Here is an 18,967-nt window from a genome sequence, read left to right as displayed (position 1 = left end):
AGGTTTGGTCCACATACTGACATAAAAAAGATGGTATGAATCAATTTGGATATAAGGCCCTGCTCTATGAAGAAATGTAAACGTAAATCAGAATAAATGGTCAAAAGATGTTAAGAAAGATGTCTGTTAATGTCTTGTTGAGTTAGGAGGGACAGATGCTGAAGGTGTGTTATGTGACAAGGTTAAATTGCGTTTCATTTGTAGTTGTTGTTTATTTAATAGATCATTGAGCAGGTTGCAGGTTCAATCCCAACCAGTAGAGTCTTAACCGTGTGTGTGTGTGTGTGTGTGTGTGTGTGTGTGTGTGTGTGTGTGTGTGTGTGTGTGTGTGTGTGTGTGTGTGTGTGTGTGTGTGTGTGTGTGTGTGTGTGTGTGTGTGTGTGTGTGTGTGTGTGTGATAATCTAAAGTGCTGACATCAGCGATGAGACTGCTGAGTTTGACAACAAGGGTTTAAGGGTTTAAGAAGCTCACATGATTACAAATGACTGATCTCCATGTCACCTGTTGAATACAGCCGTTTCTCTCTCTCTCTGACTGCACATATTATATCATTTATTTAGGACCACAGTGCTAAAATATACAATATAGTAGCATTTATATCACAGCTCCCATAGAAACCAACTCTATAACTGGGTTTATACCCATACGGCAAAAAAAAATATTTTTTAAATATACAAAAAAATATATGTGCTGAAATATGTCTACAAAAATTAATTGTTCACCAATATGTTTTTGGCCATTTATTGTTTATTTTGAAATATATGTAAAAAAATAAATATATTTTTAAGCATTTATATTGCATTGGAAGAAAAACTTTGTATGTTACAAACCTGTAAAAATAACTGTTTTGCACAATTTTAAAATAAAATAAATGTATATTTTATACATACTTATACATTTTATACTTTATAGATTTTATAAAAACTTTTATATTTGGCCAGAATTTTTATGACAAATGTATTGTTGCCCCTGAAATACATTTTGAAATATATTCTTGGTAACACTTTACAATAAGGTTCATAAGTTAACATTAGTAAACTTACATTAATTAACATGAAATAATAATGAACTGCACTTATACAGCATTTATTAATCTTTGTTAATGTTAATTTCAACAATTAGTAATTCTTTATTTAAATCTTGTTAACGTTAGTTAATGCACTGTGAACTAAACATGAACAAACAATTAAAAGCTTTATTTATATTAACTTACATTAACTAAGATTAATAAATACGGCAACAAATGTTTTGCTCATGGTTTCTTCATGTTAGTTTATACATTAACTAATTTTAACTTATGAACCTTATTGTAAAGTGTTACCAGTGAAACTAAATATATTTTCAAGTTCAAAAATATATTTAATTAAGCTTTATTTTCTAGAAAATGTATTTAGCATATATTTAGCAAGTATTTTTGTCCAGAGAAATATATTTTTGCTTTATGGGACATGTCAGGCACAAGCTCCTCAAGCGGAAGATAATCGCTTCATGAATTTGCTTAATAAGATTATGTTTACTTAATATTTTGTTGTGATGTAACTGTTTTATGAAAGCAATAAGGCACTGGGAGACCTGCGAGCTTGAAAGAGATTTAATGCTTGTGACATTTGTAGGGTCCGTTTTCCAGACAGGGTTTAGATTGATGAGGACTAGGCCTTAGTTTTTACAAACCTAACTTACAAAAATCAATACTGGTGTGCATCTTAAAGCAAAGCAATGGCCCTATATATGTTAAGATATGTCAGTGCAAGATGTTTTTAAATTAAGGCCACTCAAACATGCATTTTAGTCTAAGTGTTGTGTGTTTATTAGATTATAAAGAGCAAAAGTTAAACCTTTCACCAAAGCTCATGTAGCTCAACATGAAAGAATTTGACTGGTTCAAGAGTTCAAATCCCAGAGAAAACACATACTGATAAAATGCTGCTCAGTGGTTGCATTAGCAGCGCAAAATGGGTTCAAACCCAGGGAACACAAAAACTGATATAAATGTAATACCTCGTAATGCACTGGATAAAAGTGTCTGCCAAATGCATAAATGTAAATGCATATTTTGTAATGTACTACAAGTCAGAATGTAAATAAATAAAGTTTTCTTGTGTACATGAGTGTCATACAAGTTTGGAGGATGATGGGTTGAGTTTGATGGATGTGGTAAGGTGACATGAGTGAATGTGTCTTCATATATCCATGAGAGGATTAGATCATCTTCAGTAGATCCGGCCCGCAGCAGTAATCTCGCTGACGGAGAACAAACCATCCACTGACTACTGAGTGTTTCTGAGATGGGCGGTGTCACAGGTTACAAATACGGCCCTTGAAAACCATCATCCACTTTATCTGGACCCGCATCATATCTACATCTCAACACATACAGGTGAGTATTGCAGGTGAAGATCAAGTTCAACTCCAAACATTTGTATCAGATAAGATTGACAAAATTTAAGAAATGTGAAGCCATCTCAGAAATATAAATGTTTAGTAATAATTGCATTACTGACTGCTTATGATTCAGTATTTTCTAGTGTTGTGTGTTCCTTCCCAAATCTTAGCAGCTTGTTTATTATTAAGAAAGCAGATATTTCATGAGAGACAAACAGCGTTTGTAGTATGGTTAAATAAAATTGGAAAATGGCAACATTTACACAGCATATTTAAAGCCTTTATGTCAGTAAAATGTCTTAAAAATTATTTAGCTATCACTTTTTTTATGCAAAATACAGATTAGAGATTAGTGAATATTAAATTTGTCATGATCTGTTTATCTTTCTGTTGCAGGAGTCACAATGAGTCCAAAACAAATTATTTACAAGAAACTCTCAAGGGACAAATCTGTGAGTATCACACGTTCATCAGTAAATCATCTGACAATATACAGCATCTCCAAAACCTTTATTTTTGACAACACTCATTATATCACATTGTCAGTGTCCTTGTTTGCACTGTTAGTTATCTCGTGTGTGTGATGTCACAGGTTGGTGTGTACATGGGGAAACGGGATTTTGTGGACCACTGCGACTTTGTTGATCCTGTTGGTGAGTTCAGTAAAGTTTCATTTAAATGACTTCTTAACCAATCAATAACCAAGCTTTCCAACAGTCACAGTTCTCCACCGATCAGAGCTCTCTAATGGTCACATTTATCAATCAATGTTAAAAAAACTGTCCAACAGGTGTATTGTTTAAGTGTGCATATGTTTCTGAAGCCCAGCTGGTAGTAGATTATGGATTATGGTATCTCTCTTAACACCTTGTTTTTTGCTTCTGTAAAGCACTTCAAGAAATTACTTTTAAAGGCACTGTACAAAATAAAATAATAATAATTATAATTATCATTATTATTATTATTATTATTATTACTATTAATATTTGTATTTGTATAATAATTATAATACAAATTATTACTATTGTTATTAATATTAATATTATTATTATTAATAGTATTATTATTACTATTAATATTTGTATTTGTATAATAATTATAATACAACTTATTACTATTGTTATTAATATTATTATTATTAAAAGTATTATTATTACTATTAATATTTGTATTTGTATAATAATTATAATACAAATTATTACTATTGTTATTAATATTATTATTATTAATAGTATTATTATTACTATTAATATTTGTATTTGTATAATAATTATTATACAAATTATTACTATTGTTATTAATATTATTATTATTAATAGTATTATTATTACTATTAATATTTGTATTTGTATAATAATTATAATAAAACGTATTATTATTATTATTATTATTATTTTATTCTAAAACACCAATGTCATGTGTTTGATCCCCAGGGGATGTATATGGGTGATTATGTACACTGTAAAAAGTTAAAAGTTTAATCAATTAAAAAAATTACTTTGGTTGGTAACACCTAAAAAAGTTCACATTTTTCATTTAAAGTGTTTTTCACTTAAACGTGTAAGTTGAAACAACTTTTTTGAAAAATTACCAATTGTAAAGTAATTTTTTAAGTTGATCCAACTTTTACTTTTTAGTGTAATTACAGTTTGGACTTTGGTCCAAAGTCACAATTGGTTCTGCCTCTTTAAAAGGTTTTATATTTTCAATTATTTTAATATTTTGGTTCTCATTGTCATCGATCACAAGATTTTACAGGGCATAACAATATAATATCTCCTGTAAAAGTGACTCTCTCATTTTCTTGTATCAGATGGTGTGGTGTTGATCGACCCAGAGCAGGTGAAGGGGAAAAAAGGTATGACGGTTTGCAGACAGATGGCAGAACTGAGCTGCATTACACATCATTGCTTGTGTGTGTGTGTGTGTGTGTGTGTGTGTGTGTGTGTGTCTATTTACAATTAGTACACACATAATAGATAAAAGTTCATTCAAACGTTCATAATATGTGTAATATATCCACCTTTCCACAGGAAGATATGTGTGCAACCCTTAATATCTATTGATTTATGTGTAAACTGTGAGTTTGTGTTTTCTAGTGTACGTCATGCTGTCCTGTACGTTCAGATATGGGCGTAATGATATGGATGTGTTGGGATTGGCGTTCCGGAGGGACATCTTCCTGTGCACTCGCCAGGTTTATCCTCCTCTTCAGGATAAGGATCGCAACATCCACAGCAAACTACAGGAGAAGATCCTGCGCAAGCTCGGGAACAATGCGTACCCCTTCTTCTTTGAGGTTTGTGCAGATGTTCATCGCACCCTTAACACTTGGTTGGGTACTGGGTGTATATCTTTAAAACTGTGCGTTTTGAATATTAAATAATAATTTTGTGCTTCATTTCAGTTTCCTGATAATCTTCCGTGTTCTGTCGCTCTGCATCCGGCTCCAACAGACCCGGGAAAGGTAAACACAACATTAATATCATGAGGGTATAATCAAACATCATTAAATGGATTACAACCCACAGTCTCCTGTTTGTAAATTGATGTATTTGACATTTGGAAACTATGCATCTGTAATGTTTGTGTGTGTGTGTGCAGCATTGTGCCGTGGAGTTTGAGGTAAAAGCGTTCTGTGCAGAAAATCAAGAAGAAAAAGCTCAAAAGAGGTAAGAAGTTAAAAAATAAATGAGAGTATAATCTCTAAGACCTAAACTAATACCAGACCACTGGATCCAAACCCAGAGACATATCTGACCCACCCACGATGAAATGGAAAAAATTGGCATTTTTATAAAACGTGTCTCTGTCTTTTCTCCTCCTAGGAGTTCAGTACGTTTAGCCATCAGAAAGATTCAGTATGCTCCAGACAGAGGTGGTCCGAATCCATCGGGCGAGACCACCTGTGAATTTGTGATGTCTGATAAACCGCTCCACGTGCGTGTCAGTCTGGAGAAAGAGGTGAACATTCTGTGTATAAAAGTCATTTCTCAGATATAGTGACTCCTCTGTTCAGTTCTTAGTGGAGTTTGATGACACAAGCATTGCTGTTTTTTATTATTATTATATGAAATATTAAACTTCATAACCATCACACACCGCTTGTGCTGAAGACGTGAATAATTCTCAAATCTGTGATGTGATTCTTCTATGGTTTTAAAATATAAGGCATAGACATAGAGGAACTGAGCTGGACTGAATCTGTGTGACCTGAGATTAAACCTATAAACTTGTTGCTCACTTCTGCACACTACAGATTTATTACCATGGGGAACCAATCAACATCAGCGTGGATATTGACAACAGTTCTAACAGGAATGTGAAGGATGTCTCAGTCTCAGGTGCACAGACATACAATCATTGAAATGGAAAAAGAAGTCAAATCTTTTTATCCTTTGAGGTTTTTGAGTTACACAGTTTTTCTTTCTCTCACATAGTGGAGCAGATCACTAATGTGGTGCTTTACTCGAATGACAAATACATCAAAACTGTGGCCTATGACGAAACCTCGTAAGTATTATTCATTTAAAAAATAAAACCCACTTATTATGTCAATGAGAGAACATTTATGATGTCAAGATGTCACTGAGAGAATGTTTATGATGCCACTGTGAGAATGATTGTGATGTCACTGTGAGAATGTTTATGATGTCACTCTAAGAATGATTGTGATGTCACTGTGAGAGTATATATGATGTCACTGTAAGAATGATTGTGATGTCGCTGTGAGAATGTTTATGATGTCACTGTGAGAATGTTTATGATGTCACTGTAAGAATGATTGTGATGTCACTGTGCAAGTATATATGATGTCACTGTAAGAATTATTGTGATGTCACTGTGAGAGTATATATCATGTCACTGTGAGAATGATTGTGATGTCGCTGTGAGAATGTTTTGATGTCACTGTAAGAATGATTGTGATGTCACTGTGAGAGTATACATGATGTCACTGTAAGAATGACTGTGATGTCACTGTGAGAGTATATATGATGTCACTGTAAGAATGATTGTGATGCCACTGTGAGAATGATTGTGATGTCACTGCGAGAATGTTTATGATGTCACTGTAAGAATGATTGTGATGTCACTGCGAGAATGTTTATGATGTCACTGTAAGAATGATTGTGATGTCACTGCGAGAATGTTTATGATGTCACTGTAAGAATGATTGTGATGTCACTGTGAGAATGTTTATGATGTCACTGTAAGAATGATTGTGATGTCACTGTGAGAGTATATATGATGTCACTGTAAGAATGATTTTGATGTCGCTGTGAGAATGTTTATGATGTCACTGTAAGAATGATTGTGATGTCACTGTGAGAGTATATATGATGTCACTGAGAGAATGTTTATGATGCCACTGTGAGAATGATTGTGATGTCACTGTGAGAGTATATATCATGTCACTGTGAGAATGATTGTGATGTCGCTGTGAGAATGTTTATGATGTCACTGTAAGAATGACTGTGATGTCACTGTGAGAGTATATATGATGTCACTGTAAGAATGATTGTGATGTCACTGTGAGAATGTTTATGATGTCAATGTTATAATGTCTGTGATGTCACTAAGAGAAGGCTTTTGATGTCACTGTGAGAATTGTTATGATATCACTGTAATACGTTTTGTGATGTCATTAAGAGAAGGCTTTTAATGTCACAGAGAGGTTGTTATCTTTGTTAATGTAAGTATTCTATACCTCTACAGTCTTGTTCAAAATAATAGCAGTACAATATGACTAACCAGAATAATCAAGGTTTTTAGTATATTTTTTATTGCTACGTGGCAAACAAGTTACCAGTAGGTTCAGTAGATTCTCAGAAAACAAACAAGACCCAGCATTCATGATATGCACGCTCTTAAGGCTGTGCAATTGGGCAATTAGTTAAAAGGGGTGTGTTCAAAAAAATAGCAGTGTCTACCTTTGACTGTACAAACTCAAACTATTTTGTACAAACATTTTTTTTTCTGGGATTTTGCAATCCTGTGAATTACTAAACTAATATTTAGTTGTATGACCACAGTTTTTTAAAACTGCTTGACATCTGTGTGGCATGGAGTCAACCAACTTGTGGCACCTCTCAGCTGTTATTCCACTCCATGATTCTTTAACAATTCATTCACATTTCTTGGTTTTGCTTCAGAAACAGCATTTTTGAAATCACCCCACAAGTTCTCAATTGGATTAAGGTCTGGAGATTGGGCTGGCCACTCCATAACATTAATTTTGTTGGTTTGGAACCAAGACTTTGCCCGTTTACTAGTGTGTTTTGGGTCATTGACTTGTTGAAACAACCATTTCAAGGGCATGTCCTCTTCAGCATAGGGCAACATGACCTCTTCAAGTATTTTAACATATGCAAACTGATCCATGATCCCTGGTATGCGATAAATAGGCCCAACACCATAGTAGGAGAAACATGCCCATATCATGCTCCATGCTTCACTGTCTTCACTGTGTACTGTGGCTTGAATTCAGAGTTTGGGGGTCGTCTCACAAACTGCCTGTGGCCCTTGGACCCAAAAAGAACAATTTTACTCTCATCAGTCCACAAAATGTTCCTCCATTTCTCTTTAGGCCAGTTGATGTGTTCTTTGGCAAATTGTAACCTCTTCTGCACATGCCTTTTTTTTAACAGAGGGACTTTGCGGGGGATTCTTGAAAATACATTAGCTTTACACAGATGTCTTCTAACTGTCACAGTACTTACAGGTAACTCCAGACTGTCTTTGATCATCCTGGAGGTGATCATTGGCTGAGCCTTTGCCATTCTGGTTATTCTTCTATCCATTTTGATGGTTGTCTTCCGTTTTCTTCCACGTCTCTCTGGTTTTGCTCTCCATTTTAAGGCATTGGAGATCATTTTAGCTGAACAGCCTATCATTTTTTGCACCACTTTATAGGTTTTCCCCTCTCCAATCAACTTTTTAATCAAAGTACGCTGTTCTTCTGAACAATGTCTTGAACGACCCATTTTCTTCAGCTTTCAAATGCATGTTCAACAAGTGTTGGCTTCATCCTTAAATAGGGGCCACCTGATTCACACCTGTTTCTTCACAAAATTGATGACCTCAGTGATTGAATGTTACACTGCTATTTTTTTGAACACACCCCTTTCAACTAATTCAACTAATTGCCCAATTGCACAGCCTTAAGAGCGTGCATATCATGAATGCTGGGTCTCATTTGTTTTCTGAGAATCTACTGAACCCACTGGTAACTTGTTTGCCACGTAGCAATAAAAAATATACTAAAAACCTTGATTATTCTGGTTAGTCACATTGTACTGCTATTATTTTGAACAAGACTGTATGCCATCACCTTAAGGATGTATTTTTCTCTTATGTCAATGCAGAGACTCTGTGCCGTCTGGGACCAGTCTGAAGAAAGTTTACACTCTCTGTCCTCTATTGGAGATTAACCGTGATAAACATGGTCTGGCTGTTGATGGGAAACTGAAGCATGAGGACACTAATCTGGCTTCCTCCAGCATGTGAGATCTATTCATTCACCTGCCTCACTACAACACTGTAATGAATATCAAATATGAGTCCTTATTTTCTGTTTTCTCTGCAGTGTAAAGGATGAAGTTTTGAAAGAGATTTTGGGCATGCTGGTAGCTTACAGAGTGGTTGTAAAGTGTAACGCATCGGGGTGAGATGTCTCATATACTAGTAAACTGACATTGTTTTAAGTTTGGATTCTGTGTTTGCTTTACTTAATGTTCATCTGCTAATGATTGTCTTTCTCCTCTCCTCAGTATGGTTGGATCAAGGTAAGTTGTTCTGTAAAATTGTCTGAACATTGAATGTCTAAATCTGTAAAGTGTGAGACACATAAACAGAGTAGTAATATCTTGTCTCATACATTGTAAGTGTGCAATCCTTAATCCATAACGATTAAGGAGTTTCAAGTGTTAAAAATTTGTTGACATTATAACTAAGCAACATTCTTTTAACTGTTGATGATAGTTGACCTGAAAGAGTAACTAATAAAGTTTATGATAATGATCCACTATATCACCCCAACATAATATTATGAAGTGTTTATGTTAACATACTCGAGTAGAAGATGTTTTAAGTCTGATAATGTTTGTGTTTGTGCGTTTCAGTGAAGTTGCAGTTGAGGTTCCCTTTAAACTCATGCATCCCAAACCTGATCCAGGTAAGACCTTCAGTTTTACACCTCCCCAGCTAAAATCAGCTTAAGGTCATGGCTGGTTTGGTTTCTAGCTCATCCAACTCACTATTTACAGTCATAAGTTGGTTTAAATTTTTTGGTAGACCTGATCTTTCTTCAGATTATTGGTCTAAAAACCACCTTGTACCAGCAAACAACCAACTACAATGTTCCCAAAAACCAGCATGGCCAGCCTAAGCCAATCTTATAAACCAATATCATTTATTTTCATGATGAAAGATATTGTATGTAGTTGTATACCACTTGGCTGTTGAATGTTTTATTCAGATTTTTACCATGTTGTGTGTGCATTATTTTTGAATAATTCAATGACCTGTCATCAATTATTCCTTATATGTAAAATATGTAAATACAAATATTGGGAAGTATGAAAGTTTGAGTTTGAACTTTAAATTTTTGCATGTTTTGGTAATATACTGTAAGCATAATTTATAACCAACATTTCTCTCAACACATCTTTTCAATGGGCTTGTCGCAGTGCATTCTGGGATTGCTTTCTTAGTGTATATATTCAATTTTGCATTAAAATATTTCCAAAACCCATAATGTAGTACTGAATTTAATAATAATGAAATGTTTTTTCTACCTTCCTCTCTCATTCTTCTCCATCTTCCATCTAAAGAGAGGTAAGCCATGAAAATGTTTTATTGTTTGTTTTCCAGTATATCAGATCTTCATGATCAGGGTGTATAAATTCATACTGAAGGATTTATAATATCACAGATTTGATCTTTTGCTATATGTGGCGTTATGCAATACCCCATCTATAGATTTCATTCGTCTCCAGTTCCACGTTTATCTCACTTCAGTCTCTTTAAACTGTAAATGCAGACACACTCTTGAAATGACAAGCGATCCGTGTTTAGCTCTGGGAAGTAAGATTTGAGACATGAGGAACGGCTATATCTGTGTCCCATCTAAATACGATCCCGTCTCTTGTGTCAAGCCCCAGTTTATCATTGTTCTCTCAGTCAATCTGTTGTTGGTGTTCAATAGAAACACTATTCTGACACAAATATGTGAACAGGTGTGTGTGTGTTGCCGTCACACAACACCTTTGTTCGCGATCTTAAAATGACTCTTCCTGTGTAATGATATCTGCCTGCTACAATCACTTTATTGTGTCTTTGTTTGATACTAATTTGTGTGTTTGTGTGTTTAGTGAAGACACAACTGATCTTGTGTTTGAAGACTTTAAACGCTCCTTTCTGAAAGGGATTGTCGGCGATGATGACGAATCTCCAGCTGAGCCTTAAGAGATTATGGACGACTCATAGACAGACACTTGCTTATAAAAATGAAAAGCATTGATGGACGTACGTTGAGGATTTGTGATTTAATGCGAGAGCAGCCAGGCGGGAATATACACAGTAAATAGTTATGTGCATAAAGCTTAAAATATTAACATTACAAATGTAATGTTACTGATATAAACACTGACGTATACGGATATCTTTCATTTTCATAATGAAGTGTATAGCAAATAGCTTGCAGCGTCACTTTTAACAATGCTACTTCTGTTTATTCTGTAAATGTTTTGTTTGAAATAAAATAAAACAAATGTGATATTTGATTTTTTACAATATTTACAGTTTTAGAGTAGCTTTGTATGTTAGACTGCATATTTATAAAGTATGCAAATGTCCTCTTTAATATTTTAAAGATTAAATGACTATGGCAACTTTTTAGTAGAATTGGGTTTAGACTGAGGCTCATTTTAATTTTCATATGAACAGCAACTAGTTCAGTATTAATATTAACTATCATTTTACAAACATCAAAAATGTGTTTCAAACACAAAGTCTAGGAATAGACAGATTATTCTGTATTATAAGATATTATTTGCAACATCTAAGGCTGCGTCATATATGTATATTTAGGCTACTTAAAGGATTACTTCACTTTCATTAAAAAAATCCAGATAAATTACTCACCCCATGTCATCCAAGATGTTTATGTTTTTCTTTGTTCAGTTGAGAAAAAAATGAAGTTTATTGAGGAAAACATTCCAGGATTTTCTCCATATTGTGGACCTCAACAGTTTACAGTTTCAATAAAACTTCAAAGGGCTCTAAACGATCCCAACCGAGCCATAAGGGTCTTGTGTAGCCAAACTATCGTCATTTTCGCCCCCCCCAAAAAAAAGAAAATGGCACACAACTTCTCGTCTTGTACTAGCCGTGTGACACGCCAGCGCATATTACATAATCATTTCGAAAGGTCACTTGTTACATATGTGAAACGCACACTTGTGGACCATTTTTATCAATAAACTGACACAAAAACATTAATTAATATCATTCAACATACAACAACATCTGAACGCTCCTCTTACTACACACTTGTAAACACCGGAGCGGTAGTTTCGCTCAAGTCAAGTGTGACTTTTTGGTGTGATTACGTAATACGTAAGGTCGCGGTGGCGCATCACACGGCTAGTGCAAAATGAGATGTTGTGGTTTAAAAGTACTTATTTATTTATTAATTTTTTCGAAAACTGAAAAGGCCAATCTTTGTGATAAGTAGGGTTTTTTTGCAAAAATGACACATTTCTTCTTGGCTAAAAAAGGAAGACATAAACATCTTGGATTACATGGGAGTGAGTATACTGTATTATTACATTATTACTTTATAGGATTTTTTATAAAAACATTTATTGAAAACGTTTATTTCACTAATATAATGCTTAGTGTATATTAAACAACTAGTTTATATACATAATAAAATGAAAGTCCCAAGGAAACAATTGCATCTTGAATCTTGTATGCTTTACATCCCCAGTTGAAATAAAGTGCACTACAGTACACTTTATTTAAGTACGCTACTTTTGTGCTAAATATACAAAAAAAATATTTTTTTCTAAGATTAATTTTTTTAAGAACATCTACATACTCAGTTGTGCATGTTGTTTCGAGACACTATTTATTTCGATACACTAAAATATGATTAATTATTATTGCTGATGTACTACTGAAGCAAAACTATACTTTTAATAAGTATAGTGTATAACATTTACACTGTTATTTAGCACACAAAATGTTCTACAAATGTACTAACTGGAACTTAAAGGGACACTCCACTTTTTTTGAAAATATGCTCATTTTCCAGTTCCCCTAGAGTTAAACATTTGATACCATTTGTTACCGTTTTGGAATCCATGCAGCCGATCTCCGGGTCTGGCGATAGCACTTTTAGCATAGCTTAGCATAATCCATTGAATCTGATTAGACCATTAGCATCGTGCTAAAAAATAACCAAAGAGCTTCGATATTTTTCCTATTTAAAACTTGACTCTTCTGTAGTTACATCGTGTACTAAGACCGACAGAAAATGAAAAGTTGCGATTTTCTAGGCAGATATGGTTAGCAACTATACTTTCATTCTAGCGTAATAATCAAGGACTTTGCAGCTGTAACATGGCTGCAGCAGGCGTAGTGATATTACGCACTGCCAGAAAATAGTCCCCTGCTATTGAAAGATACTAAGGGGACTATTTTCGGCTGCTGCGTAATATCATTGCGCCTCCTGCAGCCATGTTACGGCAGCAAAGTCCTTGATTATTACGCCAAGTGACAGTATAGTTCATAGCCAAAAAGGCAACTTTAATTTTTCAGACGGTCTTATTACACGATGTAACTATAGAAGAGTCAAGTTTTAAATAGAAAAAATGTCAAAACTCTTTAGGTAATTTTTTAGCGTGATGCTAATGGTCTAATGAGATTCAATGGATTATGCTAAGCTATGCTAAAAGTAGTAGCGCCAGATCCGGAGATCGGCTAAATGGATTCCAAAAACGGTAAGAATCAAATGTTTAACTCTAAGTATATTTCTAGGAAACGTGCACAAGTAAATATAAACAAGTGTACATTCTAGTACATATTTTGCTTTTTACCTGGGATGAGGTCCGCCATTTATTTATTTATTTAGAGCTGGTCTAATTTGCAATTCTGATAAATTGGGCCGATAAGTCAAAACCAAGGAGTCAGTGTAACAGTTTACACATTTATTGGAATTATATTTGAAAGCATTAATTCACAGAACATCTTATGTGTCATGTGTTGTGTTATCATTTAGATATCTTGCTATTTTCTGCAGCATGCAAGACTTTCTCTCTTTCTCTCTATCCATTGTTTTTCACTATCTGTTTCATATCGGACAATTCCCCTCTCTCTTACGTTACTCCCTTACATACCCAGTTCTTTCTGAAACATTATGTGATGTGTCTGCAGAATAACTTCATGGTGATGGATCGTCTTCTTCGACTGAGGTTTCTTATGACCTCTATACAAGGGTGGGACTGTAATCTGGTCTTATCGACTGATCTGTATTTATACATGAACAAAAAAACGAATCAAGTTAGACAAGTTAGTGTAAATAGACGCCACATGTGTCCACCTGGACAACTATTCAAAACATATGAGACAGATCTTCTTTCAGCTGAGCTTTATACATCTACAATCTAAATACAGAAGTCTTTCAAAAGACTCTCTGTGTAATGTGCACTATTATAGCAACAGATATTGGGTATAGTATTGGGCAAGCAGATTTGTCGTAGAAAGCAGTTTAAAATCGAAAGCATTGTTTTTTTTATTCTGGAGCTGTGAACCCACACCATTGCAGATTTTATGTCTCTCTCATCTAACAGACCTGATTCAGTTTACAAATCTCTGCTAACAGCTTTTGATTCGCATCAGGAGTGTTAAATAAAAGATGCTTACAAAATGTGCAATGCTGTAGGTCCCCAAACCCGGATCCACGGATACAGAATGTAGATTTAGGGTGCAGTTGTAATAATGTAGGATGTAGGAAGAGGTTAAGAGATCTCTAAGGCTGTGTTCCATCTGTCTCGCCCCAGACGAAGTCTCCATTGAACTCTTGATCAATAAAGAAATCTCTCGGGGCCATGTCGTCACAGTTGTCTGGATACAGGAGGTACCCGCTGAACGTGCTGCTGGCCTCCGTCCCGGCGAACATGCCGTTAGTGCTGGTATCTCGCACCTGCACCCAAACCCAATCGCCCTGGGTCAGGCTCAACACCACCTGGTGGGACGCGGTGTTCATCTCAACCGGCGTAGTCGTCTTCACCACGGCCTCAAAGTTGCGGAAGAGTCCCACCTTCAGCGAGCGGGTGGACACCTGCAGGTGGTAGCTAAACACGTAGGTTCCGTTAACGGGGGCCGTGTAGATGCCGTAATCGGGGTTGTAGTTCTGGAGCACATTGGTGATGATGCGTTTGAACTGCACCGGACGGCTGGGTTGTGGAAAGGAGGTGGTCAGGGCGGCCGAGAAAGCCGACTGCACGGCGGGCGAGCACGGTCCTGGTGCACCCGGCATTCCAAAATCACCTTGATTACCTTTGGGTCCCGGTGCTCCACTCACACCCTGTGGCCCTGCTGTGCCCGTGTCACCCTTATCACCCTTTTCCCCCTGAGGACCCTGGGTCCCCGGAGCTCCATCCTTGCAGTTACACAGGCCCTGTAAACCTTGGGAACCTTTCTGACCTGGTATACCCGGAGTGCCCGGCACACCGGCCAAGCCCGGATCTCCCTTCTGCCCTTTTGCACCAGACTCTCCATTTAGCCCGGGTAACCCTCGTGCTCCCACAGGGCCGGGAAGACCATCTTCCCCAGGCGGTCCTGGAAGGGGCTCGCAGGTTTCTGGGCACTGACCCTCCTCTCCTTTTGGACCTGGTTCACCCGCAGGCCCGAAAAGACCGGGGTCACCCTTCTCACCTGGGAGACACGTATATAAACAGGGTCACTCATGAAAGACATTGTGATGTTACTAAATGTTACTTGAGCTTTCTCTGACCTTTGAACCCACGGTCTCCTTTTGTCCCTGTGCGTCCGATTGGACCGATTTCACCTTTGTCCCCCAATTCACCTTTCTCACCTGTGAGTATGTATGTAGTAGAGTGGAATATTATTAATATTACTGTAAATGTCCTAGTATATTACTGCAATGATATGAATGTATACTTCTTCAAGGATCCTTAATACCACATTAATTCAAATGTAATACAAATATTGAAATGAAAATTGTATTTAAAGCATTATGATCAGCAAAAATTAACAATTCTCACCCTTTAAACCAGGACGTCCTGTGAATCCCGGACGACCGGGAAACCCAGTAAGACCTCTCGGACCGGCACTACCAGGACTCCCTGTCATAAACATTCGATAAAAAAAATGAAACACTCAACTATCATTAGGAAAGACAGTGTATGTGTGAGGACTTCACATCTGTACCTGGTAGTCCACGGTCTCCTCTTTCTCCCTTCTGACCTCTGTTACCGGAGCAGGCGGAGCAGATGCAGTACCACGGTACCTGATCAGCCGTGGGGGGAACTGGAGCTTCTAAAATCATCTGACAGTAAGACAGATCCGGTTCTGCCACGGGCCCCACCGGCAGGGTCCCCGTCTCATTGGACATCAAACTCATCGGTAAATTACGAAGGTCGGGGACATTAGCACACTTGCCGAGGGACAAGCAAACAAACACAGCCACAATGCTCCTCAGATCCTGTGAAGAAAACATATCAATGAAGATCATTTGCTTAAAGATGCTTTGGTTTTGCTGTCCATGTGAGAACTCATGAGACTGAAGTAATAAATACGATTTTTAAGTTTTTCTTTAAATTAAAGGCTTTTGGTATTCTTAAGTACATGTTTACTCATAAAATGGCAATAATCAGACAGACAAACCATGTTCCAGTGATGAAGCATACTCCTCATCCTCAGGCTGATATGAATGGGTAAAAATCTCTGATGGTCGAATGATTAACTTATATATACCTGCGGCCACACCTGCTTGTGTGTGTTTATCTCTGTGTTTATCTCTGTGTTGTGTGTTTGCACCATTGGGATCTGGAGTTTTTCCTCCATTCTCTGCGACCTCATTAGGACCCAACTAAAAAGAGAAAAGATGAATGTGTTCCTCTTTGTGTATATTATAGAGCGGCAGGAGCCGATCCTATAACATTGTAACAGGAGAGAGATGATGCGTCTCTGGAGATGATTTATTATACAGAGGGGCCTGGGAACCTCAGCCGTCCACCGAGCACAGCCAGGTCACACGCAGAGTATTGGGTAATACCTCCAATATCTTATCACAGATCGTTTGAAAACAATAAATAGAGCACCACATGGATGGTTTATTAATCTTCAACTGTATGGTGGTGTTGTTACAGTGTAACGGTTACATATATTGAAATATCATCGGTGTGTGTAGGGATGTGCTAAAGTTTAACACTCATGAAAACAATAACCAAAAGTCAAATTATGTCTTGTGTAGATTATGGGTATCAGATTCATCCTAATTTCCAAACTGCAGTGAAAATGAGAAACTTTGAGAGGACTTTATATAAGAAATCTCATGCACATAATAAACATTATACTTGCTTGGTTTCCCATTGTGTATGCTGAATGTAGAGAGAATGCACTTGAGAGCACATTGTGTATCGAGTGAATGAGTTTTATTGATGGTTTGTGGTTTTATATGTCTAAAAATAACTCCTGGTGTCATCTTTAGTCAAAACAATGCATTACCTTAATGCATCTACATCTCAAACATTTAAGGTAAATTTAAGGTTTCAAGGGTCACGCAAGGGTCATTCTACAAAAAAGGTGGAAATGCTTGTCCCTTGCTTTTGCAGACCCCTTAATAATTTAATTTGACCCAATAATCCCATAATGATATATATTTAATAAATATAGACTTGTATATAGAATATAGAATTTGTCCCCCAAATTTATGTCACTGGTGTTTCCCTACCCAAAGCACTTTTATTTTGAAACAATGCATCAGCTCTTTGAAGTTTTTCATGGGTCAAGTGGACAGTGCAAGAAGTGCAGTGAAGGAAGGCAAAAGGTTTTTGAGATGTCTTACCTTATGTGTCTAAAATATCATGATATATCTAAGAATTTTGAGATAAGATTTTTTGGATGTCATTAGTGTTACTCTTTTTTTATAGGTGGGAGTGTTAAGATCTTTACATAAAAATACATTATACTGAATAAGTATGTGATTGTTACATCTCTGATGAGGTAGCACATGGCTAATGGCAGCCATTTTGTTAAAATATTAATTTTTTCTGTAAATTGTCATTGGTGTTACCATTATTGGTGTTAATTAGTGTTACTTCTCTAATGAGTACTTCCTAAGCACTATTCCTTTAACTGACCAACATAAAAGCATAAAAACAAAACAAGATGGAAAATTTTATGAAAGTTTATAAGTTTTATCATATTCATTATCTATTATTATATTCTCATTGTGTCATTGGTGTTAAATAAATAAAAATAGACTTAGCTCCCCGTTTTGCGGATTAATAGATTTGACAAGTTAATCAATGCTAGTAAAGAAGTTTTGGGTATGTTGAAAGAAGTTAATTTAAGCAAATTTCCATCACCCGAATTCCACCTTTTCTGTAGAATGACCCGCAAAGTCACTTGGCTGCAATGAGTTTAATATGAAAATTTATTTTGATACTGCAATTACACTTACATTTATTTTATAAAATGACAAGGAAAATAAAAACTAATCAATTGTAAGAGAAAATATTTTTTCCTCATATTTACATTTAAAAATGTGTTGGTCGGTATAGTTTACACTCATCTAAGTGGAAAGTTTGGGAACTACTGGGCTAGAGCGAGGGTTTATGTGGGAAAACATACTTAAACCATACATTAAACAATATTTTTGTATAATAAAGAGTTAAACAATTGGGAGTTCATTGTTTCCCATATGGCCAAAAATATATTTCAAGATATAATTTTAAATATATTTCAAAACACACAAAAATATATGTACTAAAATATATTTTGAAATATGTTCACAAAAAGTAATTTTTTATCAATATATTTTTTGGCTATTTATTGTAATATTTTTTAAAATATATTTTAAAGCATTTATATTCAGGTAAACATACAGGTTTGAAAAGATAAAAATTAATTATTTCAACTGCAAAAATTACGGAGCCTCTAAGGGGACATGGAGAAACAATTAAATAAAGTTTAGTTTCGTGTGCGCACGGGAAACTATCGTGTGCGCACATGAAAGCAAAAGTTTCATGTCCGCACGCAAAACTAAACTTAAAAAAAATTCTGCACATGAAGGTTTCTGCACATGTGAGCACGTGAAACTAAACTTAAAAAAAAATTCTGCACATGAAGGTTTCTGCACATGTGAGCACGTGAAACTAAACTTTAAAAAAGTTCTGCACATGAAGGTTTCGCGTGAACACATGAAAGTTTCACGTGAGCACGCGAAAGTTTCACGTAAGCACGCGAAAGTTTCACGAAAGTTTCACGTGAGCACGCGAAAGTTTCACGTGAGGACGCGAAAGTTTCACGTGAGCACGCGAAAGTTTCACG

General features: G+C 35.9%; 2 protein-coding genes across 2 annotated transcripts; one reads left to right on the top strand and one right to left on the bottom strand.

Moving 5' to 3' along the window:
- Positions 1–1,255: 1,255 nt before the first annotated feature.
- On the top strand, positions 1,256–11,094 carry sagb (S-antigen; retina and pineal gland (arrestin) b). The gene is made up of 16 exons (XM_065280388.1): positions 1,256–2,378; positions 2,780–2,835; positions 2,976–3,036; positions 4,197–4,241; positions 4,483–4,682; positions 4,791–4,850; positions 4,988–5,055; positions 5,212–5,347; positions 5,643–5,727; positions 5,824–5,896; positions 8,749–8,886; positions 8,970–9,047; positions 9,154–9,168; positions 9,505–9,557; positions 10,216–10,219; positions 10,756–11,094. Exons 2-16 carry the CDS (start codon positions 2,788–2,790, stop codon positions 10,847–10,849), a joined length of 1,158 nt encoding a protein of 385 aa, XP_065136460.1. The 5' UTR covers positions 1,256–2,378; positions 2,780–2,787; the 3' UTR covers positions 10,850–11,094.
- A 2,487-nt stretch (positions 11,095–13,581) lies between these two features.
- On the bottom strand, positions 13,582–16,337 carry LOC135770678 (uncharacterized). Its single transcript, XM_065280374.1, has 5 exons — positions 16,298–16,337; positions 15,842–16,115; positions 15,676–15,756; positions 15,405–15,485; positions 13,582–15,325 (listed from the first exon to the last, which is right to left on the bottom strand). Exons 1-5 carry the CDS (start codon positions 16,325–16,327, stop codon positions 14,418–14,420), a joined length of 1,374 nt encoding a protein of 457 aa, XP_065136446.1. The 5' UTR covers positions 16,328–16,337; the 3' UTR covers positions 13,582–14,417.
- Between the last annotated feature and the right edge of the window lie 2,630 nt (positions 16,338–18,967).

Source organism: Paramisgurnus dabryanus, chromosome 8, assembly GCF_030506205.2.
Source record: "Paramisgurnus dabryanus chromosome 8, PD_genome_1.1, whole genome shotgun sequence".
NCBI lineage: Eukaryota > Metazoa > Chordata > Actinopteri > Cypriniformes > Cobitidae > Paramisgurnus > Paramisgurnus dabryanus.
This window is presented reverse-complemented; position numbering and strand designations above follow the sequence as displayed.